Here is a 26607-nt window from a genome sequence, read left to right as displayed (position 1 = left end):
TTTTTATTTTTTTCTCTCTTTTTTTATTTATTTATTATTAACCAGAAATACATTACTCTTCTAATCCACCAGCGTTACCAATTGTAAACCCAAATAAAAATTAAAGTTGGAAAATTATTTAATCAAATGCATAATCATGATTTCAGTTATTACCTAAAGAATTGTCTATTTATCATCGTATTAGCTCTTTGGTAAATATGGTTCATGGTATGATTATTATGTTAGCAAGTAGTATGACTATTTTAAATTCCGATTAGGAAACTTGAAGCAGCATTACACACTAATTAGGTTATTTATGATGAAGCCATACGGATTAACGATGACGGTGGGGATTTTTTTTTACTTTTTGTATCTAAAAATTTCCGTCTTAGGCGCTATATGACCGTCATCATTCTGATTAATCTCTAGCGTTAGAAAGAGCGCCCCGATCTATATAGGAGCCCGTTTGCCCCACCTAGGCCAACTTAGGCACCTACTTAGGTCGCAACCCTCATTTAGACAAAAAATAGATAATTTTCATTTTGCATTTTATTTTTCAATAAATTGTAAAGAATACTTAGATAAACACATTATATGTTTGTTTCCCATGTTTTCAATATATTCTAATACTTTACCATTTATTTGTCATTTTATTTTACAATTTATATATCACAATACAATCATGTTTTTTTTTAAGTATAAGGAGACTTATATCTTGGGAAATTCTTGACCCTATAAATTATAAAGCCTACGTGGCGCACATGTCGAGTAATTATGAGCTAACTACGTTCTTTTGTGAATGCGGGTGTGTCAACTCACAACTAAGCTCAGTCAGGCGAGTAAAATAGATGTACTGGTGGTGTCGAATGCACTGCTAACTTCTGCACTTGAGCGATTACAGTTAAGAAAGGAGCACATCTTGCTTTAAGTTATAGAACCTGAAGACAAGGTTACCAGATCAATACAAATTTCAATAAGTAGTTATGGTGTCCTCATCCACCCTATTTTGTCTCAACCTTGAAACAGACTCTCACTCTGTCAAATTTTGAAGTGCAAGCAAAGAAAGCCCATGCCAACCAAACCCTACCCAATCATCATGAAATATATCTTCATGTCCTCGATTCCTACACACCATTTTCCATCAGGACATATCCATGGAATCGGAAACCCAGCACTCCCCGCAGCTTCCTCAAGAAAACCCAGCGGGAGGAGCAGCTGCCCCAACCCCACTCCATGTTAACGATCACCACGCCATTGTCGACACTTCCCGACAATTCAACTCTGTCAAAGAAGCCGTCGCCATCCTCGGCGAGCGGCTTCTTCTCAGAGAAATGTTTTCATCCCCTAAACCGCCATGCACCAATAATATTGTCCAAAGCAGACCTACTACTCCTCCGTCAGGGAACTTGTCGCCGCCGAATTATGAAGAAAGCGAAGAAGTAAAAAATAGTAGTGATGTTGATCGCGAGGAGAAAGTAGCAGTTATGGACACTCTAAAGAAGCTTGAGGCGGAGCTGGAGGAAACGAAGGTGGAGCTGAAAATGCTGAAGGAGAGAGAGTCGGAAACCGAGGTCGCGTTGGCGTCGCTGAACGCGGAGCTTCACAAGAACATGTCCAAGCTGGCTCGAGCAGAGGCAGCTGCGGCAGCAAAGGCGAGCAACGTGCTGCAAGTGGCTACAACTACAAGATCATCACCAAATCTGAGAGAGAATGTTGAAGAGAGGAACAAGAGGGAGTGGATGATAAGGATGGAGGACTCTACGTCTTTGGCTCAAATATTGAACATTGGAACTACTAAGAAACAAGGAGGAGCCGGCTACGATCCTGTCGGAGCCGGCTACGACCACCTCGGAGGGAAAGGAGAGAAGAAACCAATGAAGAAGAAGCCTATTGTCCCTCTGGTGCAAGATTTACTTTGCTGGAGAAAAGGGTCGTCCACTAGTTTTCGTAACCCTCTTTATTCGTCTCCGCAGTTGTACTACTAAATCTTGATTTAAATCGTGTTTAATTTCTTCGATATATCATCAATCCAAAAGGGGAAGAAAAATACTTGCATGGGAAATATATGTGATATCATGTACTTTGTTGTATTGAAATTGCAAATGTTTGTTTGATATTGTTTTCAAATTTGTATGTGATCTAATTAAGCAGTATTTGTTAATTCTGCTCTCGTTTCTAAGTTCGATTTTCGCCAAATGCTAATTTGAAACACATTATTGTTAGTCCATTGTGAGGTTAAGTCCATCATCCTTCCCTTAATGTAGTAATATTGTTTGTTAAAAAAAAAAAAAGTTAAACATTCACATTTGAAACAGAGCTTTGATACATTGGAGGCCAAGACACTTTTGGATGTGCTTTTAAAATAACTGAAAATGCTTTTAGAAAAAATATTTTTGGGTTTTAAAAGCACTTAAAGTGTTTTCTACAAGAAGCACCAGTTATGTGCTTCTTTCAGGAAGCACTTTAAGTGTTTCTCCAGGATTTACTTGCATCTTTACTAATGATTGGTTTTAAAAACATTTTCACCAAAAACGTTTTCAGTTAGTTAAAAAGCACATCCAAACAAGTCAATTTGAAAAAAAAGGTTAATTTGTTTGAAGTCTAAGGATTTAGAGATTTGGGCCGTTGAAGAAAGGGAAAGAGAGATCCGGGCTCTTGGTTTGTGTAAGGTGAACCAACGAAATGTACTAGACATCACAAAAGTTAAAATTAGTGATATGAACCCTTGGTTTGTGTTAGGCGTCACTGTGGCTCTAAGAGCATCTTCAAAGGAGATGTCAAAAAGTCCACATCAACAATAACAGTAATAAAAGACATTACTAGTGGTTTCCAACCCAAATGCCAATTCCTATGTGGCATAACATGAAAAGACAGCAGAGGAAGTTGCTGTCAAATTAGACAGCAGCTTCAAATCTATTTTTAGTAATTAATAAATACTTTTTATAATTTTAATAGGTATCTTTTGTTTTAAAATACTAATTACCACTTTAAAAAGTAAATAATGTAATAAATAATAGTTTAAATTTGACATATGGTTGAAGAACAAAATTTATAAAAAGATCAATGTGCCACATAAGCCTCCAAATTTAAATTTTATATTTAAAATTTGACATCTCCTTTGAAGATAGTCTAAGTGGAATTAATTTCTTTTAATTTTTTATCATCCACATGGGCCCACAGTGACATGTAGTGCCTAGTCATTGTTCACATGTATGCTAGGTCACGCGTTAACAGAGATTCGAAAAGTCTAACAGCAATATAAAAGTGTCCAACTATTTTCACTTTAGATATAAAACTCATTTAACAGAAATGAAAATTGTTATTGACACTCTAAAAATCTCATTCTATACTCCAAACTTTTTATATTTGAAAAAAAAATTATACTTGTGAAGAATGTAAAATAAATTTTTTGAAATACTAATAACACTTCTAAAAAAAATTAATGTATAAAAATTTGAAAAACGCGATATTTCATGCGGTAAAGTGAGAATTACCTTTAAAATCATACGTGGCCAACAACCAAAAAAAAAAAAAAAAAAGGAATACGTCTGTCACGTGGCAGCATACCATGAAACTTACCAAAACAAAAGGTTCGAATCCAATTAAAACCCGAAAAGTGTTTTTGAGCAGTCAATTTTGGACCCGGCTCCCACTTTTTATACATTTTTTATTTTGTGCGATAACGGTTAAGTCACGTTAATATTTTATATTAATTTTTTTATAAAGATAATAAGATAAAAAACAGTAGTAATATAAAATATTGACATATTTCAATCATGACCGCACAAATAAAAAGAGATGATAATGTACGAGAAGTGGGTGGAGAGAAGCCAGGTCCGTCAATTTTTCGGGAGAACAGATGGCAGTAGGCTGGTAGCACTTGTTATCTTTCTCATCACCGTTGATTAAATTACTCGTGAATTTCCTACGGATGGGATCGAAACAAATTTCCTAGTTTCCCATTTTACCCCTGAGACAGAAACAAAACAAAAGCAACCTCCCCGGCGGTACCCCGAGCTGCTTCTTCTGCGACGTACCTGTTTGGTTCCTGAGAAAATCCAAAAAGAAGGGAAAAGAAAAGAAAAACAGAGAAGAAATCACAGCCGTACCTTTAATTCGAGATGAGAGCGGTGCTTCTCAATTCGCCGCCGTACTGCAGACTCCAACAACGACTTTCCACGGTTTTCCTCGATTTCCCTTCACTTCCAGAAACAAATCAATTCAATTGCTTCTTCTATTTTTTCTTTTAATTTCTGACTTTTAATTTTTAATTTTCCTGCAGAGTTGTAGTTTATTGTTTGGAGGTTCAGGCTTCTGTGTATCTTCCGGTAGGGGGCGTGATCTGGTGCGGCCTAGTTCACGGGTTCGGCTACCTTCACCTTTACGCAGCCTAGGTCAGTTTCTTTTTTATTTCGAAATCAATCATTTTTACGCATTTTATATATATATATATATATATATATATATATATATATATATCTGTATATGTGTTTGTAATCAATCAATTAATGTTTGGTTGATTTGCAGGCATCGGCTGTATTTTTCAATCTGATATAATTAAATTCGACTGCTCCAACATTGATTTTATTTATTTATTGTCGTATGGGATACAATTTAAGATGGTAATATACGAATATGAGGGCTTCTGCTTTTAGAATCAATTTTTAGTAAAAATGCAAGAATTCTGAAAATACTTAGAGTGCTTCTTGGAAAAAGTGTATAAATAGTGTTTCTTGCAGAAAATACTTCAATTGCTTTTGGATCCCAAAAAACAATTTCACCAAAAATGCTTTCAGTCATTTTTTAAAGCACTTCCAAATGAACCTTTAATGATTTCTTTTGTAGCTTTTCTCGGCTGTTCTATTTTGCTATAATGTTTGATTGAACTCAATTAACCACACACGTCGGACTGAATCAACTGTAGAATTCAACATTGATATACTACGCACTTTTTGATGAAAATATATTATGATTTTGTAATTCTGTGTACCTTGTGCAACTTGCAACATGAACTTTGTTGTCAATGGTTGCCATGCTTTTCTTGCTTTGTGGATGCTGGTGTGAGTTAATCCAGTGACGTTGCATGAATATTCCCAAATTGAGTGTTAGGTTGAAAGTAACGACTGATAAATCTGATGATTAGTTAGTACGATAACCCAAAGATGGAGTTGTTTTGTTAGAAATTTTAGGGTATGGAACCCTTGTGAAGTCTTACGAGTAAGAAGACATCATGGGACGTCCACAGTTGCTCTTTAATTTGCAACGTCGACAACTTATTCTTCCGGATAAAAAAAAATAGTCATATCCAATATGTATGTTAAATAAGGACATGAACTCCACCTTTGCCAGATTCACTGTTCATAATTTCCCTAGTTGGATGTTTGATGGTCATCTATATTTTATTGTTGTACAGTTGTTAAGGCGGTTGCTACTCCGAATTCAGTGGTCGAATTGCCACTGACTGCAGAGAATGTTGAAAGTGTATTGGATGAAATCCGGCCATATCTCATTTCTGACGGAGGAAATGTGTCGTTACATGAGATTGACGGAAATGTAGTGCAGTTGAAGCTAGAGGGAGCATGTGGCTCCTGTCCAAGCTCTGTTGTGACAATGAAAATGGGTATTGAGCGTCGTTTAATGGAAAAGATCCCTGAAATAGTTGCAGTGGAAGCAATAGCTGACGAAGAAACAGGGCTTGAGCTGAATGAAGAAAATATAGAGAAGGTAATATTTCTTTTGAAGTCGTAATCACACCCATTTAGTAATAAAATTGGATATACTTTTTCATGTTTTCTGCTTCACGCATAAAGTAGAAGGGCTTTCCATTAGATGGTCCATGTAGGTAGTTTGCACTACTCCGACTTAGGGGTTTAGGTTTAAGAAAAAAGTATTTCTGAGTTTATTTGAATTTGACATAGAAAATTGAACCAGTACAATATATAAGAAAATTGTTTAGCGGTGTTTGTTTCATTTGTCTCATAATTTCTGGGGATTCTGAATCCTTTTCCGTTTATCACTATCTATCAATAAACAAACCTTGCATTGTTTGCTTAGTTGATTTATTACACTGCTGGGGGAGCTCATCTTTGCCAATAACTTTGATTTGTAGTCTTTCCCAAGGTCCATTGTATATTTGATGAAGGCTACTACGAATTTCACGTTGAGACTGAGTTCCAAGTATAATACCGACCCAAGTTACCGAAAAGTTGAGGAAGTTTGGTTCTTGATTTAAGGTTTCCATCTTATGTATTTATATGTACAATTTTGTTTCAGGTACTTGAAGAAATTAGACCCTACTTAGTAGGGGCAGCAGGTGGCTCTCTTGAACTTGTGACAATCGAGGATCCTATAGTGAAGGTGCGTATCACAGGTCCAGCTGCTGGGGTAATGACTGTCAGGGTGGCGGTCACGCAGAAGTTGAGGGAGAAAATCCCGTCCATTGCAGCAGTTCAACTACTGTGACATTTTTGAGCCGAAGCAAAGAGGTACGCCAGATGATATTGCTGCATTTTTCTTCCAAAAACTCGCATCTTGTGCAATAGAGATGATGTATTCTGCAAATCTTTACAAATAGGATAAACATGCACAGTTAATTACTGTGATGCAATAGTGGAGCAATACCTGAATTATATGTAATCGTTGAGAGCTCCTTGTGTTCTTTCCGTGTTCGTTGAGATGTTTCCGGGGGCCGCTGTCGAACTCCCGATATTCGTATTGATTCATGGCTGTATGGTTCCAGTTACTTGTTTTCTGATAATGAATTCAACCAGCTCTAGTATTAGTCACGGGCTGGTTTTCGGGTGTCAAATGGAAAATGTTGGTCTGCAGATTTCCATTTAATTTGGAATATAACCTCGAAATGAGCTTCAAAAGATATACACTTCTCAAAATTTGATATGAGCACCGATTACTAAGGGCTTGTTTCGTATCTAGAATTGGATAACTCGCGAGATTTAATGCGTGTTGAAGGAATATACGAAAAAAGTTGATCCAAATTGAAAGTAAAATGTTACATGAAAAAGGGTTTTCTGGATTTTGGAAGAAAGTACACAATTTGATGAACAAATGAATATATCGAAGGCGAATTAACAGTCAAACAATGTATCTACAAACTCAGTAATACTGACATGGGTGGTGCTTACCACACACTTTTTTTTACCCCCGCTAGTTTTCGGTATGCGGGTCAAATGAATTGAAGAAGATCAAAAGATAAAAATCAACATGGGGTGTGTGAGATAAAAATGAATGTGTGAATCACTGTCCAGTCACATTGGCATCCTGTCATTAGTTGAATAGGTCTGGGTTGAGGTTTTACTTCACTCTATATTTGGTACAACGCATGAGAAAGGTAGCTACACACCTACACAGAAGGTAGTAACCTTGTGGTTGATAAATTATGTGATTCAATTGAAAAACTCTAATCATTCTGCTTCCATTTAAAATAAAAAATGAAAACTAATGAAAATGACTTGAAAATTTTGAGTTTTAATGATAATGACAAAATAAATGGTAAAGTGAATAGTATCAAGATTGATTTTTTATGATTAAAATGTGATTTTTCGTTAAAATGAACCGTACCGGGAGCTTCTCGTTAAAATTTTCAAATAATAAGGGATTAACATATCTTCGATACATTCGAGAGTAACGGATGAACTTTGTATTCTTGCAACCCTAAAGGTACATGCTCTTGTCACATGTCCAAAACATTCGAACTTTCGAAGCATGAGAATCTTTCAAATGGTTAGAAAGGTCCATATATGTCAACTTCACATGAACCCAAAAGGTTTAGGGTAAAGGTAAAATTTGAGCTTACCCTAAAAATTTACATGATTTGTTTGGGTTGAAAATTGACACAATTAGGAAGCAAGGTATCGTTTGGTATTCATACCGGACAGAACGAATGGGACGGGATAGGATGGGACAGAACGGAGAGAGAGCAAAGATGCCCTCGGATGGAAACAATGAGGAAGAAGAAGGAGACGGAGATGTTATAATTTTGTGTTCCACGGATGTGGAACGAGTCGTTGCAGGGGATGAGGCAGAACGAAAATTCACCCAAAATTTGTTTCGTGAAACAGCACGTTCCACCATTTTTAGACACATCAAACGTGAGACGAAACACCTCGTCCCACTTCGTTCTATCTCGTCTCATATACCAAACTGTACCTAAGGAAAAGGATCAAAAGATAGAGTATTGCACTCATCAACCTTTATTTATTTTTATTTTTTTTATTTGGAAACTGCACTCATCAACCTTTGGTCGGAGTGAAGTCGTTATTATGGGAACAACCGGGTTAAAAAATAATAAAAAAACATTCCACATTAAAATAATCCTTCTAAAATGCCAGGTTTGTCCCTCATTCTTGTTTAGCCACCCACCACTACCACCACCACCAACTGAAGGAAGAGCACCCATCTCGGATTACCTCCCTCGACATCGGCATGCTGACAACTCCCATAGCCCTATCCTTTATTTATTTAAGAAGATTAATGAAAAAAGTTTGAAAATTTTAAGTTTTAACGATAAGGATAAAATAAAGGGTAAAGTGAATAATACATGATTGACTTTTTAGTATAAAAATATGATTTTTCGTTAAAGTGAACCGTATCAGAAGTTTTTTGTTAAAGTTCCATTTTTATTTAGGATAGTGCTATTCACACACTACTATTACCTCTCGCCCACTTCTGTTAATTTTTATATATCGATCTTCTTCAGTTCATTTGAATCACAAGATAAAAATTAAGAGAGATGTGAAAGATAAAAATAAATGTGTAAATAGTACCATCTTCTGTTTATTGCGAACTCAAGTCAAATAGGGGTAAAAGAGGTAGTTAAAGTGTAAAAATGGAAGTATGGTGTCTTCATAATTTTATGGGGTGTTAACAGAACTACCTAATAAAAATCCAAATATATTCGATTCCCAATTAGCACACACGACGCACCACCTCTCTCTCTCTCTCGTTATCTCCTTCGCCTCCCGATCTACTACAGCTGTATATAATTTCAGTACTCACCGCCAACTCCCAGCGCCGACATTATCTTCAACCGCTTCTCCATCTACATCTCTGTATGCTGTAAAACGACGATCCAGCGAGCGAGCGTGCTTTCCCAACTCACCCCGAGTCCCGGCCGATAAGAAAATCGGCCTCTCATTTCGGGCGTATTTTGCACTCTTGCGAAAGTAATGATACACTCGAAGCGTGTGAGCAGATAAGAAGAAGAAAGAGGAAGTTTTTAGGGTTTTTGAATTTGGGGTTTTTCTCGGCCATGGCGACCGAGGGTCAGAGCCCCCCGATGAGCTGGAGAGACACGTACAAGGGGATGTCCTCTGACAACATCAACGGTTTGATTCTTGCTTTGTCTTCAAGTTTGTTTATCGGTGCTAGTTTCATTGTGAAGAAGAAGGGATTGAAAAAGGCCGGGGCTTCTGGCATCAGAGCAGGTTCGTAATTCAAATATGCTTGTCTGGGTCACTTATAAAGTTCAATTTCTCAACTTTTTTATTATTCTGATGTGGGATTGTCAATGGAGCAATTGGGTGTTTGAGTTTGTGCTCGAATTGTTGTAAGGTTCAAAATTTACGGCGAATCGAGTGAAAAATGGAATATGGGTTAGAATGTAAACCAGTCCTGATTGGTGGGCAAGGCTGTTCTATTTAGTAGATTGAAGTTTATAAGTTGATTGAAGTATCACTTGAAATTACAATCACTTGGCTTTACATTTTTGTGTTACACTACAAATCTATGACTCAGTTGATTCGAATTGAAAATTTTATATATCTTTCATCCCGAAATCATTTATCAAATCAAGTATTGCAATATGGTCTCTAAGTGATTGTTAGCTGCTGATCTTGTGTAGAAGAATGTTTTGATAGAACATTTTCAGGATATTGACACTTATGATTCAAGTCCATTGAGTATTAGTTTATGGGTGTTTTCTTCTTTATATATGGCATGTTACTGATCATGTCATATTTCTCCTGTTTACTTCTGTGGTAATTTAATGCATCACCTTAGCTGTTGTTATAAAAAAAATCCCAGTATCCGAACAACATATAGACAGCAATTGGTTTTTGTATGCTCTAGATAATTGCAGCTTTTCTTTCATGCCTTTGGTTCTTGTCTATTCTTTGTGCTTTATGCGTTTTCGTATTCCGTTCATGTTTGACAGTGGATAATATGTATGAATCATTTACATGTTTGGCAGGAGTCGGAGGATATTCTTACCTATACGAGCCACTTTGGTGGGTGGGCATGATAACGAGTGAGTTGAATATTTTTCTTTTTCAGTTACGTGATCAATGAAAACCAATTATTTGTTTCTCTGTCGGACTATTATTTCTATTTATGTTACCGAAAGGTACTAAAGTTGTTTTGAATAGTATATAAAAACAAATGATGTTTTCTATCATGTATGTAGAACACTGAACATACAAACATGTGGATCATAGTGGACAAATGTTTGATGCAGTAAAACTGGTACACTTCTAGACAAGCTTCAAAATCAGGGAAAGAAAGGGCGTTGGGGAAATTTATTTTACAAGATCGTAATTCAGGGAAAGCCTTTTACACCATTAGACAATAAGTGGGCACACCTGTCATTGAAAATTACTTCATGATCTATAAATTTAAGTCTTTAAGGGTATACTTCTAGTTTTGGCTAACCTTGGTGAGGGAAATTCAAGCATTTTCAGAGAGCCTTGACAGTAAAATCATTCCTTCCCGCCGGAAACAATAGACCAACGGAGGCAATATGTAGACCAATGTCTGCAGTTTACTCATTAACCTCAGTGTGACTAGAATCCGATCAAAACTTCGGGGTGGCTTAGCATGGTTTTCTAGATTATTGTTGCAATAAAGTAGTTTCTTTCTCAGAAAAATAAATAGGAATGACAGATTGTTCTCAAGTATCTACATGCAAATTTATAGCTGGCCACAGAAACAAGCATTTTATAGTCCAAGGAACCAAATGGGTATTTATGTGTCTTATAGTCATGAACTTATTTTTGAAAAGGAAGATTCTGACTGACAATTGCCATTTTGACAGTGATTGTTGGGGAAATTGCTAATTTTGCGGCTTATGCTTTTGCACCAGCTATACTAGTAACTCCTCTTGGTGCTCTCAGCATAATTATCAGGCATGATAAAAATTCATTCATCCATATTGTTGCTTCTTTTAGTGTTTAGTGCTGATCGTAATATTATCTTGCAGTGCTGTGCTTGCACATATTATTTTACGTGAGAGGCTTCATATTTTTGGTGTTCTTGGTTGCGCTTTGTGTGTTGTGGGTTCTACAACGATTGTTTTACATGCTCCTCAAGAACGTATGATTGAATCTGTTACAGAAGTTTGGGATCTTGCCATGGAACCAGGTAATTGGGTCATTTTCTGCATCTAATTGTTCTTTTATTGTATTTTATTCTTAATTCATGTTTTAATGTATTGTTGTTGCTCTTTTGGCTACATTAAAAGGAAAAGGGATAATTTCCGATAATCATACTTGTTTGTTGTAGGTTTTCTCTTGTATGCAGCTTTGGTCATAACTGCTGTGTTTATACTTATATTCCACTTTATCCCGCAATATGGCCAGACACACATAATGGTCTACATTGGAGTTTGTTCCCTTGTTGGTTCCTTATCGGTATGCATTGCTGTATACTTATATTAATTTCAAGTACTCGTGCTTTATCTGTGTCATGTCGTCCTCTTCTCAAATGTGTTTTTTCAAACTCTAAAGGTGTCCTTTGACAGGTCATGAGTGTTAAAGCACTTGGAATTGCTTTGAAGTTGACATTATCGGGCATGAATCAGCTAGTTTACCCCCAAACTTGGGTCTTCACTTTAGTTGTCATTTCTTGTGTGCTTACCCAAATGAATTATTTGAATAAGGTAAGTATTAGTCATTTTTCTGTCCTTGTGTTAATATTTATTATATTTATATTTGTTATTATTTTGATCTTCCAAATAAGCACTTGGACATGCTTGAAGTTGTTATTGTCGAGCATGAATCAACTAGTTTATTCCTACACTCTGGTATACATTTCAGCTATCATAAATTTTGTGCTTACCCAAATAAATTAGTTATCATAAGGATTACTTCTTTGGCCAAACGCAAGTCTTAGTCTTTCAAAAATGCTTTTAGTTGACACTTTGTCCTCTCTCCCAATAAAAAATTTCGGACGGAGAGAAAAAAATGGAAGAGAAAAAAACTTAATGATAATGCCAACAATCAGAAAATGATCTAAGGATTATTGAGGAAGGCCTGAAATTGGAAAAAGTCTAATCATGAAGTTGTTACTTTCTTGGTTCTTCCACAATTGCATTTGTTTTTGTCCACAGCTAGCGGAACAATGCAGTATGTCACAGATTTTCATCAACGATATGCAGATATGCTTTATTGTGGCAAAACTGCAATAGATCACATTGTGTGATTGTGGTTATTGGCTTCTTTGTAAGCAAGTGTTTTTGTAATTTCATACTCAACAAGTATTACTCCCTGATAACTGTTCTGTTTCTTTTGGATAGGAAACTCATGTTTCAATCCAACATTACAAACATAGTGAATTGGTTAAATGACCAGCAATCTAAATAACTATCATAGATGGCGAGGTAGCCCAGTCCTAAGTAAGTATACAAGAACTTAGGTTTAGTAAGAGAATAATAATTCGAATGTTGGACTAGAAACTGGACGTTGGACTTTAACTTGCCATATAGGCCATTGAGGGTTTGGTTTTGATCATTTGACATCTCTGTTTAAGATGCCCTTAACTCATTTATGAGGAGTTGGGTTTTCACCTCCTATATATTTTGATAGGTGTTTTCCATTCCGTCGCAGGCACTTGATACTTTCAACACAGCTGTGGTATCTCCTATATACTATGTTATGTTCACATCACTAACTATTCTGGCTAGTGTTATCATGTTCAAGGTATATTCTTTTTCGCAGATTGTATTGGTACCCTTTCTATTTCTCTGTTTCTTTTTGGTTTGTTAATATAGTTTCTCTCATTATTTAGAGTTAGAACTCATCTGTCATGAAATACATATCTCATAGTGGGGTATAAATTGAAATTATAAGCTAGTCCTCCTAATCTTTCTATGTATTTTTTGAAGAAAAAAGTTGTTCATTACATCTCTCTCTCTCTCTCTCTCTCTCTCTAGCCCACGTAGTTTCTGTGTTTTTGTTTTGAATAATCCAGATTTCCTTTTCTTCTACCCGGGTTACAATATTTCACATGAATAGATATCCATTTGCAACTTATCATGTGGCATTCTGTACTTTCAGGATTGGGACAGACAGAGTCCAACTCAGGTTGTCACCGAAATGTGTGGGTTTGTAACCATCCTTGGAGGAACTTTTCTTCTTCACAGAACGAAGGATATGGTTGATGGTATGCTTCCTTAAATATTTTTGTCACTGATGGTTTATCATCAATCTTAGATTGTTAACAAACGGACCTGTGGTTGGGTGTGTGGTATTTCACGAGAACAATTAATTTTTTTTTATGGATTCTGAACCTTGGATTGGTTATTTTATCAAATTGTGTAGGTTTGCCAACATCAATGTCCTCCGTGCGACTATCTAAGCATGCAGACGAAGATGGAATCGATGGTTCTGAAGGCATCCCTCTTAGACGGCAGAATAATTCCTTATAGCTGACATCTGCCTTCCCCACAAGCTTGGTTGCTTCTTTCTTGAGGACCTTGCTAAGCGAATCTGTATTCTATGGAGCATCGTATCTAGCCCACCTACCGAATCATATGTTTTTCGATACTTTCAGAGATTGGTAAGAGTTTCCTCCTTTTTGTTACAGTTACAGCCCACTTCTTGAGCAAGACATTCGCTGGGATTGTAATTTTGCGCGAATTGGTTTTGCGGTGTATCTTGGCTAACATTTGCCATTCAATGAATTTCGAAGAAAATCATACCCCCTTTCCACCCTGAACTTGTGTTTATTGTCTCTGTACTACTTGTTATTGTGGTCCCAATGAACGTTGGATACCTTGGATAATGACGGTGTTCACGGTTGTATGGCGCCTTTCTTGGTGCAGAGGCTACCGCATGAAATTCCTTGTTTTTCTTGGGTTGAAACTTGAAACCGTGTGATCTTGTTTCCCTTTGTTTTGAAGGGAGGGAAGCCTCTAAATACATCTTGCCTCGTTCATTTCACGCTGCATTGATTACATCGCATTGTAAATTTTCCCTATCACGTGAACTATAAATACGGAATCATTTTGCGTTTCGTGAGTTTGATTTTACTTCCCAAGTACATCTTGCCTTGTTATTTTACTTTCTAAAACTCAAAAATCGGTCTACGTTACCTTAATTATGTTAATTTTGTTATGTAAGTTAGATTTGGGTGCACCAAGCTAATCAATTTCTTTATTATTTTTCTCATCTCTACAACTCGTCAACCCAAGAAAATTCCATTCTTAATTTCTTTCTCTTAAGCTTAATATTTTTTTATTGTTAAATGTTAACACATAGTAGAGATTTATAATCAAATTTATGGGCACATGTGGTATATCTTATTGGGTGGTGGGTCCCACAAATGTTCTAGATAGAGACTTCTAAGTTTCAAAGAGACGAGACGAGAGAGTTACAAGTCAAAGTGGAACAAATTGTGAGTTTCAACGAGTAAAGTGATACTTTTGAGTTACTAACAAAGTGAAATCAAAATCAAATTCTAAAATGCATGGTAAAAATAAGCCTAAAAACAATCCACATTTTGACAGATGTAAAAAGTTCCTATCTATGACGATTCATCCGGTAATCCGAGCTTGCACGACAAACTTGTGCAGTCACATGAAACCGCAGAAATTTGAATAAACTTCGTGATGTTAAAGGTACCATGTACAGACTATATGCACTTGTTCAATATGCGTGTATTCCTATGTCAATGCCTTTTAATTTCAGACCACATACACGCATATTGAACCATACGCACATTAATATTTCTATATCAACACATAAACATATGCACTTGTTCAATATGCGTGTATTCCTATGTCAAGGCCTTTTAATTCCAGACCACATACACGCATATTGAACCATACGCACATTAATATTTCTATATCAACACATAAACATAAAACGTTTCTAGCATCGTTCATCGGGCAACAAAATTGTGTAAATCATTTTCCTTTCCCACATTTTATTGCATGTAATGTGCCATAAGCTTTAGCACCTTGCGGTAAGTCGTAACCGCACCAAGCGTTTGGCCTCGGTGGTGTCTTCCGGGAAGATGAAGATACAGGGAGAGAGCTACACTTAATCATCTTGGGTGTGAATCTGACGGTGCTTTTGCTTCAAAAGACTAGAGACAGAAGCACAGTGTTTTGAGTTGTAATTGCATTTCTCGCAGCACGCCTGCAGCTGTTCAATGAATTTCAGGCACCTGCAAAGTATAAGCACTGGTTACAAGTCAATAGTCAAAAGAAACTAAAAGAACATAATGCATAAGAATCATCATGAACGCATGACGTTTGACGTGGACAATTTATGCCAACAACGATCCTTTACTCCGTAAGCATCTAGGGTTCCTCGAACAATGTGATATCTCACACCGGGTAAATCCTTAACCCTTCCCCCTCTTACTAAGACTACAGAATGTTCTTGAAAATTATGGCCAATACTAGGTATATAACAAGTGATTTCAAATCCAGAGGTTAAGCGTACTCTGGCAACTTTATGTAAGGCTGAGTTTGATTTTTTGGAGGTGATAGTGGAAAAGTTGATAGATAAGTCACTCTTACTACCAAGTTAAAGCAGAAGTAGGCCGCATGCAGTAGCAAACTTTTAGCCAAGGGGGCGCAACACCAGAATCAACTGTTATGAAAATGACAGCTTACACACTATAAACATGGAAGTACCAGTTCGGTTTTGAATGCATTTAAGTCACTCTTTTAAATGGCAGTAGAAGGTAACATCACTCAATGTTGTGGGACTCAGATGCCAAAACTTAAATAGGTAGCTAAATATTTGTATAAATGATGATCAAGTTCGCACATAATCAAGATCCGACATCAAACAACAACAACAACAACAACAAAGCTTTATCTCACTAAGTGGGATCGGCTGTATGAATCCTAGAATGCAACCGAGATCGGTTTTGAACCAACCCTAACCATGATCCAACATATTAAAAACAAATACTTGATGGACCGGATCATAAAGGTTCTAGTTTGATAACTAGGAGAACGCCTTACATATAGAATAACGAGAAATGTTGTGAGATTCCGACCATATTCAGACCATGTACTTTTATGCATCGGTTTGACACTGAAATAGTGAAAGGTGCATCAATCACAGAACTTTTGGCTATCAACGACCAGAGGTTTGCTTCTATGAATAAAACATATAAGAGGAAACATGTATGAAGAATCAAAAAGACAAGCTGGAAGAGAATTCTCTCAGTAAGGTCATAGCTAGTGAATGTGACCTCGTACTATCCACGTACCAGACACTCCTAAGCAACTGTTTCTAAAGACCACCTAAGATAACGGGAGTGTTAGAAGTTCCTTTCATTACTATGTTGAAGAAAGAGACGGCAATTTCTCTACTCGGTCATGTTTTCTTGTTTGATAAATCTCATATGCATAAGATAGGGAAACAAATCCTAATCACTTTAGCAGGAGACCCTTAGGGCGCGTTTGTTAGGAAGGATTTGCTCGGATAGCATAACTCACTGGAATCAAGGCATATTGAATGAAAAACCGGACTACAACTTCTGAGGGTCTGCAGATACTCGTCGAGCTCCTCATTGCCCCAATCTTCCCTGTAGGCTCCCCGCTCCGCCAGCGCAACAACTGTCCAAATCATATGACGCTTCTTCTCACGAATTGGATTTGAACCAATATCAAGCTACTTGCCTTTTAGTAGATCGTGAGGGGATCATCGTCCTCCTTACTATAGTCCTCCTAAAAAATGCACCCTTTCTGATTCTTTAACACCCCGGATTCGGCAACGGGTCTAGCAGCATACTGAAATCATCTCAAGTTACTATATCCCCGGAGCTAACCCTTTGAGCAAGGCTTTGTGCTATGTCCAACCAGGTGTATCGGTCACGAGTAAGGGAATCCTTGAAATACGACTCCGCCTTTAATCGCAGAGTCTCGGTTGAGTCCAGCGGATGCGCCTGTGGTAGGTCGACGTCAGCCAAAAAGTTGGGAATTTGTGGCTGGATCTGGATGTGGTTCTTTAACCTGCGACGAATCCCTTTCAGTCCAAGTTGAATGTAGAAGATGGAACAATGAGGAAGGAAAGTTATCCCTTTTAATCGACAGTATTCCTTCATGAGCAACCCATTTTCTACCCTCAACTTGGACTAAATTTTTGGAGCGTGTCAAGGTCCTATCCAATATGCCTTTGATCTAGCAATTATCCTATCCAGCCCAATCATCCCTAACAAACACGCCCTTTTACTGTCTTATTGTATAAATAACAAACTGGAAGAGAAGAACGAACGGGAGTTGTGAAGCAAGCAGACACACACACTGGTAAACCCCTAACCAGCTACAAATCACAAAGTAAAAAATTTATCGATGTCCACGTTAAATTATCGGTGACCAACTTTTTAAGAAGTGTATTTTTGTCAAACTAAACCCTTCACTTCATTTGACTGGGATATTGACATATTTTTTTACGAAAGAACCTCAAAATTTACGGTAGAAAAAACTCAGCCACCACTTTGTCGATTTTCATTGTCAGGGATGAAAATGAGAAGTGATGCCAATTCACTATTTTGACTAAAAAGCCATAAGAAAGTGGCGGTGTTAGAAATGTCCCACTATTTCTCGGCAAGCAAAGAATATTTTCTCGGTAACCAAACAAGAGATACAGATAATAAAGAGGAGGAGGAAAAAGAGGATGGACGTACTTTTCCGGGAGGAAGTTGTTCTTGGAGAGGCATGCTTGAATGTAGCAGGCTTCTTTCTTGCACGGCTCCTTGCTTTCTTGCTGCACCATCTCTTCTCTCTCTCTCTCTCTCTCTCTCTCTCTCTCTATAACATTCGACCGTCGGAAATGTCCGCTCCTGCGCCCGGTTTCTTTTTCTTATATTTATTGGTCTCACCGACCGACCGACCGGTCTTACCACGTGTGCCGCTTCTGTCATGGACCGGCTTATTCGTTTTCTTGGGAACACTCGGACTCGAACCAGTTCGAATTTTGGAAATTTTTTTATCCTCTACTTCCACAAAATTTTAACTTTACCTCTTTACTTTAGATTTTGTATCATCTATGTCCCCGTTAAGTGAATTGAGAAATATATTAGTTTCGAGAACTTTTGATCTTTTTGACACGATAATATTTTGGCCAAATTGGATAAATAATTCTTGTAGTGATAGAACATTCAGAAGGTAACTTCATGGTAAAAACAAACTAAATTTTAAACTCTCGTAGTGCAAACTACTAAGAAATTTAATTCAAAAATGAGATTCTCATTAAATCTCCGTTAGAATTTAAATTCCTACATTCCCATCCTCCCTCATCCACTGTCTTTCACTCTCTCCTCTTCAATCAACCCCACCTCCTTTTTCTCTGTCGTCACAACTCACGACCCACCCACTATTCTCACCATTTCTATCTTATACTATATTTTTAAAGGAAAACTAATAAAAATGGTTTGAAAACTTTAAGTTTTAACGATAAAGACAAAATAAAGGGTAAAGTGAATAATATCAGTATTGACTTTTTATTGTAAAAATGTGGTTTTTCGTTAAAGTGAACAGTAATGGGAACTTTTCGTTAAAGTTTCCTATTTTTAATTGGTTCAATTTCAATTTGGGGTAGAAGTAAGGACCTATTTTAATTGGACACATTGAATTTATTTATTTCTTACATGGACACCAATCGTTGTAATGTGAGGTATTTTTCATCTCTACATGGAATTTACAAGGTATTTATTCATTACTTACATGTCGTAAAACTAAGTGCTACGTCAAAAACAAGAACTGTTCTTTTGATGGTTAGACCGCTGAAGGGACCAATAGTGTACAAATTTCGAACTTTAGGGGTTATTTGATATTATAATTTTGTAGATCATCCAAAGTTAAAACTAAAGAGTAAAGAGGGTGCAAGATGTAATTAAACGTTTTCCAATTGTTTGTAGAACCAAATAATGATTGCTGACGTGACGCGCAGTATATAAGATACCTTCTCCTCCCGGTTCTCCTAAAAACAGAAGCTCCTCCGTCCTCCGTCCTTCGACCTCCGTCCTCCGTCCTCCGTCTCTCTCACAATCACAGACACAGACACAGCAAAAAATGGAAGCTAAGAAGCCATGGATAAACGCTTTCAGAGCAAAATCAAAGCAAGCCACGCTGCTTTGGCTCGAGGGCTTCCGAGCCTTCACCGCGTTCTCGTCCTCTGCCACCGGTCTCTCTCTCTCCTCTCTCCTCTCTCTAGAAATATTTACTTCAATCGCACGCTTTAATTGTTTGATTAATTTCGGTTTAACTGCCTTTACTTCTTGTTTGGTTGCCGAGAAAGCGGAGCAAGCAAGAGAAGAAAATTTGCTTTCTTTTGCTTATGTTTTAATTAGTTAATATTTTATTTATCATCTTTAATTTGTTATGGCAGGTCGAGAAAGCTTATGATTCGAACAGGACAGTGTTTTCTATTAAACGGCTTCATTTTCTTAGGAAGGTAAAATTCTCTCTGTTTTTCTCATGAGTCATGAAAGTGAAAACAGTTTAATGCTTCAAGGAATGGCTTTGAATTGTAGTTTTATAAATCCGTGAAATTTCGTGTGCTTTGCTCGTATTTTTCGACAGTTACAAAAATTTCCCTTGATTGTGATGTTTTAGACTAGTCATTTAGTCCATCTTCTGATTTTTCTGTGTTATTGGTATGGTTTGATTAAACTGAGTAGTTTTAGGCCGTAAAATTTCCTAGAAGTTGTATCTTCTTAGAGATGCGAGCGAGTTGATTATTTTGCCAAAGCTGTAGGGTGCTCAATATAAGATGCATTTTATCAGGTTTTGTTAATCTTTCTGCGAATATGAAGAACTACTTGATAACCACTTTTTAATGATTATACTACGATTGAGAGTGATTGTGGCAATCTACTACTCCTCAAAGTATTTACAAAGATGAGCGACTGGTGTCCAAATTTTGATCTTGCGTTCTTTCTATTTCATCTGGTTAGGATGAAAAATGTCAATTTAGGAAGGACAAAGGAAAGCAAATCGAGGTTTGCTGTACTAAATTAAGATGGACTTCGGTCAAGGGGAAATATTGTAACACATGTAGAAGCTATGAATGATGTTGATCAAAGCAGAGGGATAAGAATGATAGAAGAAGGTGCACTTTATCTAATTGGTGAAGAGAATACTTTTGAGTCTTTGACATCAAAGTGAAATAGACTGAATGAAGGAACTTTAATGTGATGATATAGGCGATTCTTTTGCCTGATATTATCGAGGTTTAAATGAATCAGTTAAATTAACGATTTTTATGTCACAATTTGGCTCAACTTTTCTATCTATATAAATGGCCTAGTTTTTTTGTTCCTGCTGAAGGTAAATGTCAATGCTGTCAAGCTTTTTGATGCTTATATGGTTGCCTTAGTTTTCATTTCCCAGTATTACCTCTACATAGACATCATGTAAAGTAAAAGCTACTTATAAAAGTGCTTCCAGTGTTTTGCTGGACAAAGTGCATCCTAAATCTGCATGTGTTAGTAATGAAATTCAATTCCCTAATCTGTCTCTTCGCAGTATAATTATCCTTAACTCAGTCATCATCCCAACTCTACACTGGATATTACCTGATAGATGCCTAGAATATAGTTCTCAAGAACTCTGCTCATTTGGTGGTATATTGAAATTTTATTCCTTCTTGCGGCAGGGACTTGTACAACTCTTTTATGTGAGTATGCAGCCAATTTAAGGTCCTCATTTAGTGCATAGATGGCATTCTATTGAATATTTCTTAGTAGGAAAATGGATGAATATGGATTTTGTGTAATGTTTTGCCTAAAATTAAGTTTTGTAATCTTTCGCGATGTGGCTAAAGAAAGTGTTTAGGGTATGCATCATGTAATATCTGGATGTTTAAATTCTTTGTTTCTGATTATATTTTGTACTGGTATGTAATCTCGGTTAGTTTGTTATCTTATAAATATTTCTTTATCATTATAGATGCCCGAATTACTGAAGGGATTTAATCCCTTTCTCAACTCACAGAACATATAATTTTTGTTTATTTCATTTATTATTTATTTTTGCTTTGCAGGTAACTTGGTTCTACCCGCTATACGTATTCAGCATTATCCTGAGCAACATCTGGTACTCAACAAATTACCCCCTTATGCTTCATTGTTGTACCCCTACATTATTTACTTGATTCTGTTTTAACTACCATTGGAATGAACTGAGCCCTGGTAAGGTTCACATCTATATCTTGCAGTGCTGAATGTTAAAAGTTCTGGAGGTCACTATGATCCTTTAGTTGTTAATATATGATAATTTGTTTAAAGTTCTGCATGTCTTGATATGCCTTTTCTTTTTCCAATTTCTACCATGTGATTATCCAAATCTACAATTTTATTTTAACAGAAGGTACAACGACATTGCTAAGTATGGATTTTCTTCAATGGGGAGGTCCGCGCCAACCACATTGGATCCTGTCAGACAAAATGAGGCATTGGTCTTACAAAATATTGTTGGTCCGGAAAGACCTGCTGGCCTGGGAGGGTAATTAACTTATTCTTAAATAGAGCTTACGTTTTTTATTATTGTTATTAGTTTTTATATTTATTATTTCTGACATTTCTTGTTGGATAGATATTTATATCTCTCGAGTTGTGTATGCATCTGTTTAATCTGCAGGGTCATGATTGGCATAGGAGAGCAGGTGTATTCAGTACTTCTTTTGAGTTGTTTCTTCCTAGAGGTATATATATCTTTTATTCTGTATTTATTTGGGTTTATGGAATTATAGAGGGAGGAACAGGAATTAGATTTCATACTTGTTGGACTTAGAGAACGATAGAGAAAAAGAGAGAGGAGCTTATTTTCAAATTGCAATATGCTCCATGGTTTATGTGTCACTTTATGAATGACAGGCTTGATGGCTTCTGTAGGTATATGTGACAGGATTTATACCGTATGTTGGGATGGCACTAAATTTTCTGCTTCTGTCCTGGATGTATGCTTATTACTGTTTCGAGTACGTGGTGCATATACCCTTCGGATTAATATATTGCACTCACTAATTGCCTAGATAAGTGTGCTAATGCACCTTTTTTTTTTTTTTTTTTTGAACTCAGGTACAAATGGAATTTTTCTGAAGTTCGTCTTGAAAAACGGCTGGATTTCTTTGAATCTAACTGGGCTTTTTTTGCTGGTTTTGGTAAATATATTTCCATTCTGGTATGATTTTCAGTTCATATGCATTTTTTCCCTTCTAGTGAACTATTATTTCTTGTATACAGTTTCCTGGGCCACATTATCCGGTGTTTATTTCCACGTTGAAAATTATGCTAATATAGATCTTCACTTAGAATTTTACTTTTGCAGCTTCCTCATGACACATACAACAACAACAACAAAGCCTTTTCCCACTAAGTGGGGTCGGCTATATGAATCCTAGAACGCCATTGTGCTCGGTCCTGTATCATGTCCTCTGTTAAATCCAAGTACTCTAAGTCTTTTCTTAGAGTCTTTTCCAAAGTTTTCCTAGGTCTTCCTCTACCCCTTCGGCCCTAAACCTCTGTCCCGTAGTCGCATCTTCTAACCGGAGCATCAGTAGGCCTTCTTTGCACATGTCCAAACCACCGTAACCGATTTTCTCTCAGCTTTCCTTCAATTTCGGCTACTCCTACTTTACCTCGAATATCCTCATTCCTAATCTTATCCTTTCTTGTGTGCCCACACATCCAACGAAGCATCCTCATCTCCGCTACACCCATTTTATGTATGTGTTGATGCTTCACCGTCCAACATTCTGTGCCATACAGCATCGCCGGCCTTATTGCCGTCCTATAAAATTTTCCCTTAAGCTTCAGTGGCATACGGCGGTCACACAACACGCCGGATGCACTCTTCCACTTCATCCATCCAGCTTGTATTCTATGGTTGAGATCTCCATCTAATTCTCTGTTATTTTGCAAGATAGATCTTAGGTAGCGAAAGCAGTCGTTCTTTGGTATTTTCTGATCTCCGATCCTCACCCCTAACTCATTTTGGCCTCCATTTGCACTGAACTTGCACTCCATATATTCTGTCTTTGATCGGCTTAGGCAAAGACTTTTAGATTCCAACACTTCTCTCCAAAGGTTAAGCTTCGCATTTACCCCTTCCTGAGTTTCATCTATCAACACTATATCATCTGCGAAAAGCATACACCAAGGAATATCATCTTGAATATATCTTGTTAACTCATCCATTACCAACGCAAAAAGGTAAGGACTTAAGGATGAGTCTTGATGTAATCCTACAATTATGGGGAAGCTTTCGGTTTGTCCTTCATGAGTTCTTACAGCAGTCTTTGCTCCATCATACATATCCTTTATAACTTGGATATATGCTACTCGTACTCCTTTCTTCTCTAAAATTCTCCAAAGAATGTCTCTTGGGACCCTATCATACGCTTTCTCCAAATCTATAAAGACCATGTGTAAATCTTTTTTCCCATCTCTATATCTTTCCATCAATCTTCATAAGAGATAGATTGCCTCCATGGTTGAGCGTCCTGGCATGAACCCGAATTGGTTGTCCGAAACCCATGTCTCTTGCCTCAATCTATGCTCAATGACTCTCTCTCAGAGCTTCATTGTATGACTCATTAGCTTAATACCCCTATAGTTCATGCAATTTTGTACATCGTCCTTATTCCTGTAGATAGGCACCAAAGTACTCTTTCGCCACTCATTTGGCATCTTTTTCGTTTTCAAAATCCTATTGAAAAGGTCAATGAACCATGCTATACCTATCTCTCCCAAGACTTTCCACACTTCGATTGGTATATCATCTGGGCCAACTGCTTTTCTATGCTTCATCTTTTTCAAAGCTTCAACCACTTCTTCCTTTCTGATTCGACGGTAAAATGAGTAGTTTCTACACTCTTCTGAGTTACTCAACTCCACTAAAGAAGTACTCCTTTCATGTCCTTCATTGAAAAGATTATGAAAATAACCTCTCCATCTGTCTTTGACCGCGTTCTCTGTAGCAAGAACCTTTCCATCCTCATCCTTGATGCATCTTACTTGGTGTAGGTCCCTTGTCTTCTTTTCCCTTGCTCTAGCTAGTTTATAGATATCCAACTCTCCTTCTTTGGTATCTAGTCGCTTATACATATCGTCATAAGCCGCTAACTTAGCTTCTCTCACAGCTTTCTTCGCCTCTTGTTTCACTCTTCTATACCTTTCACAATTTTCATCGGTCCTATCCTTGTATAAGGCTTTACAACATTCCTTCTTAGCCTTCACCTTTGTTTGTACCTCCTCATTCCACCACCAAGATTCCTTTTGGTGTGGAGCAAAGCCCTTGGACTCTCCTAATACTTCTTTTGCTACTTTTCGGATACAACTAGCCATGGAATCCCACCTTTGGCTAGCTTCCCCCTCTCTATCCCACACGCACTAGGTGATTACTTTCTCTTTGAAAATGGCTTGTTTTTCTCCTTTTAGATTCCACCATCTAGTCCTTGAGCACTTCCAAGTCTTGTTCTTTTTTCTCTCTCTTTTGATATGTACATCCATCACCAACAAGCGATGTTGATTAGCCAAGCTCTCTCCCGGTATAACTTTGCAATCCTTACAAGTTATACGATCCCCTTTCCTCATTAGAAGAAAATCTATTTGTGTTTTTGACGACCCACTCTTGTAGGTGATCACATGTTCTTCTCTCTTCTTAAAGAAAGTGTTGGCTAAGAAGAGATCATATGCCATTGCAAAATCCAAGATAGCTTCCCCATCCTCGTTTCTCTTCCCATCCAAGATAGCTTCCTCATGACACATGCTTGTAGAATTTCACTTTTTATTTTCGGTCAGTTCTTTTTTCACTTATTTGGAATCAACATGTGATCAACTATATTTGATGGTTGATTTTGTTTGGTTTGAAAGGAAAAAACGAAGAGATAATATTTAAAGTACTCATTGCGTCTTATTTTATGGTATTGAATCGCTGTTGTGGGGCTGAAATCAAGGTGTTTAAAGTATATGATGTTTATTAGGTTGTGAGCAAGCCAAAAAGCAAAATAATATAATAATTATGACAATAATATAAATAAAAGCCGAGACAGTTAAAAATAAACCCTCTTGAAATGCAATATTTTGAATACTTCAATATTTTGACTTCAAGAGCGTGTCATATGGGACTATGTTCTAGATATTTTAGGCACGTAAACATTTCTGTATAACCTATATTTAACATTCGTCTACATATTTGGAGGTTATTAACGTCCTCTATGGTTCTGCAGGGAGCCCTTGCGTTCTGCCTATACTCTTTTTCTCACCTCTTGTGAGCTACGGATTTATGGCAATTCTCTTTCCATTGGTATATTTTTCTTTTTACTTTATTAGCTATTGACTCTGCATAAAACTTGACTATGATCTTGCTATTCACATGTGGTAACCATAGATGTTTTGTTTTGACAGCAACGGGCTCAGAGGCTGAGCAAGTTATTTCTTCTCAAAGGACAAAATGGGAAGGTGCTGGGTTGGGAAAGCTTCCAATATTTAATGCTGCAGATAACCTATCGTAAGCCCCTCATTACTTAATGAATATATGATCTCTGTGTTTCAAATATGTTAATTCATACTTGATTTTTGGGTTCTTTTTTTGTGGATAATTCTAAAAGAAATATCGTAAGCCCCTCATCCGCCCTCATCTCTTGTTTGTTCTTGAATTATAGAGCTCTAGTATTTATATGTAATAACTTTATGCTTAAGCGCGAAAGGAGGGTGTAGGTTCTCAAATTTAAAACTGCTATATTAATGAAATTATTGACAATATGTTCAGTATTATATGGTTGGTCCTGAAATTGAGGAAGTAGCATTATTTGAGTTCTAATAGGGTTACGGAAAGTGACATTTCTATCTGTTTTGACGCTCGATTGATCTTGTACAGTATGCGGGTTTTGTCTCTGTTTCCCCTGGAATCCCAGGAGTTACTTCAGAAAAAGAAAGATCGCTAAAGTTTGGCTTAGTGTTTACGCAATTGTAAAAAAGTAAGTCAATTTTTTTCTCTTTGGCCGTAAGGTTTCTATTGTGCTCCCATTCAATCAACAAAGTTGTAGATGTGTTGCGTTGCGTTGCAGTCTTCTGATTGATATGATAATAATTTCTTAATTTAAATGCAATGGTTCAAGATAGGGCGTCATCGGAAGGGTTTCATGGTTCCATTCTGTATATTGTACATAGAAACTAGGTGTTGATCAAACTTTATCAAATGTATAGAAATAGTATTTCATCAAAGACCGATTTCATGGGTCAAATTTCATGAGCATATCGTGTTGCAACGCCATGTTCGTTTGCAATTCGGTTATCGTGATTTCACCCGTTGTTATGGAACTTTCATATGCAATGCCATGTTCGTTTTTCGGTTCCTCAGATAGCAACCTACATTACATCTATGTTGTCCATGTGGTTTCGTGCAATTTTCACTTGTGGACTCGTGGC

The 26607-nt window shown here is 37.0% G+C and overlaps 5 protein-coding genes across 6 annotated transcripts; 4 read left to right on the top strand and 1 right to left on the bottom strand.

Moving 5' to 3' along the window:
- Positions 1 to 1133: 1133 nt before the first annotated feature.
- Positions 1134 to 1964, top strand: LOC103428979 (uncharacterized). The gene has a single exon (XM_008367115.3). It carries the CDS (start codon positions 1134 to 1136, stop codon positions 1962 to 1964), a length of 831 nt encoding a protein of 276 aa, XP_008365337.3.
- A 1927-nt stretch (positions 1965 to 3891) lies between these two features.
- LOC103421391 (nifU-like protein 2, chloroplastic) lies at positions 3892 to 6853 on the top strand. Of its 2 annotated transcripts, XM_008359415.4 has the most exons (5): positions 3966 to 4160; positions 4262 to 4373; positions 5393 to 5703; positions 6253 to 6464; positions 6554 to 6853. In XM_008359415.4, exons 1-4 carry the CDS (start codon positions 4101 to 4103, stop codon positions 6439 to 6441), a joined length of 672 nt encoding a protein of 223 aa, XP_008357637.3. In that variant the 5' UTR covers positions 3966 to 4100; the 3' UTR covers positions 6442 to 6464; positions 6554 to 6853. The 2 variants fall into 2 exon arrangements, with proteins under 2 accessions (XP_008357636.3, XP_008357637.3); XM_008359414.4 differs by having other exon boundaries at positions 3892 to 4160; positions 6253 to 6853.
- Positions 6854 to 8817: 1964 nt separating this feature from the next.
- On the top strand, positions 8818 to 13926 carry LOC103428956 (probable magnesium transporter NIPA4). The gene is made up of 9 exons (XM_008367092.4): positions 8818 to 9422; positions 10187 to 10243; positions 11027 to 11117; positions 11192 to 11352; positions 11494 to 11621; positions 11732 to 11869; positions 12816 to 12908; positions 13266 to 13371; positions 13530 to 13926. Exons 1-9 carry the CDS (start codon positions 9248 to 9250, stop codon positions 13634 to 13636), a joined length of 1056 nt encoding a protein of 351 aa, XP_008365314.3. The 5' UTR covers positions 8818 to 9247; the 3' UTR covers positions 13637 to 13926.
- Positions 13927 to 14761: 835 nt separating this feature from the next.
- On the bottom strand, positions 14762 to 18024 carry LOC114826667 (uncharacterized). The gene is made up of 2 exons (XM_029107405.2): positions 17860 to 18024; positions 14762 to 15378 (listed from the first exon to the last, which is right to left on the bottom strand). Exons 1-2 carry the CDS (start codon positions 17946 to 17948, stop codon positions 15252 to 15254), a joined length of 216 nt encoding a protein of 71 aa, XP_028963238.1. The 5' UTR covers positions 17949 to 18024; the 3' UTR covers positions 14762 to 15251.
- Positions 18025 to 19104: 1080 nt separating this feature from the next.
- Positions 19105 to 26538, top strand: LOC103428955 (protein EI24 homolog). Its single transcript, XM_070826170.1, is given in 12 exon segments — positions 19105 to 19325; positions 19328 to 19358; positions 19563 to 19628; positions 20702 to 20852; positions 21219 to 21271; positions 21545 to 21679; positions 21815 to 21878; positions 22069 to 22154; positions 22255 to 22337; positions 25407 to 25483; positions 25572 to 25687; positions 26057 to 26538. Coding segments are annotated over 12 exon segments (1008 nt in total). The 5' UTR covers positions 19105 to 19246; the 3' UTR covers positions 26124 to 26538.
- Positions 26539 to 26607: the final 69 nt, after the last annotated feature.

The sequence above is a fragment of the Malus domestica genome, chromosome 08, assembly GCF_042453785.1.
Source record: "Malus domestica chromosome 08, GDT2T_hap1".
Taxonomy (NCBI): Eukaryota; Viridiplantae; Streptophyta; class Magnoliopsida; order Rosales; family Rosaceae; genus Malus; species Malus domestica.
This window is presented reverse-complemented; position numbering and strand designations above follow the sequence as displayed.

Excerpts from the sequence above, each read along its gene's own strand:
- LOC103428979 (XM_008367115.3), top strand. The coding sequence starts at position 1,134 with ATGGAATCGGAAACCCAGCACTCCCCGCAGCTTCCTCAAGAAAACCCA.
- LOC103421391 (XM_008359414.4), top strand. The coding sequence starts at position 4,101 with ATGAGAGCGGTGCTTCTCAATTCGCCGCCGTACTGCAGACTCCAACAA. Across the intron at positions 4,374-5,392 it reads TTCACCTTTACGCAGCCTAG|TTGTTAAGGCGGTTGCTACT; the intron begins GTCAGTTTCTTT and ends ATTGTTGTACAG. Across the intron at positions 5,704-6,252 it reads ATGAAGAAAATATAGAGAAG|GTACTTGAAGAAATTAGACC; the intron begins GTAATATTTCTT and ends ATTTTGTTTCAG.
- LOC103428956 (XM_008367092.4), top strand. The coding sequence starts at position 9,248 with ATGGCGACCGAGGGTCAGAGCCCCCCGATGAGCTGGAGAGACACGTAC. Across the intron at positions 10,244-11,026 it reads GTGGGTGGGCATGATAACGA|TGATTGTTGGGGAAATTGCT; the intron begins GTGAGTTGAATA and ends CCATTTTGACAG. Across the intron at positions 12,909-13,265 it reads CTAGTGTTATCATGTTCAAG|GATTGGGACAGACAGAGTCC; the intron begins GTATATTCTTTT and ends CTGTACTTTCAG.
- LOC114826667 (XM_029107405.2), bottom strand. The coding sequence starts at position 17,948 with ATGGTGCAGCAAGAAAGCAAGGAGCCGTGCAAGAAAGAAGCCTGCTAC. Across the intron at positions 15,379-17,859 it reads AACAACTTCCTCCCGGAAAA|GTGCCTGAAATTCATTGAAC; the intron begins GTACGTCCATCC and ends TATACTTTGCAG.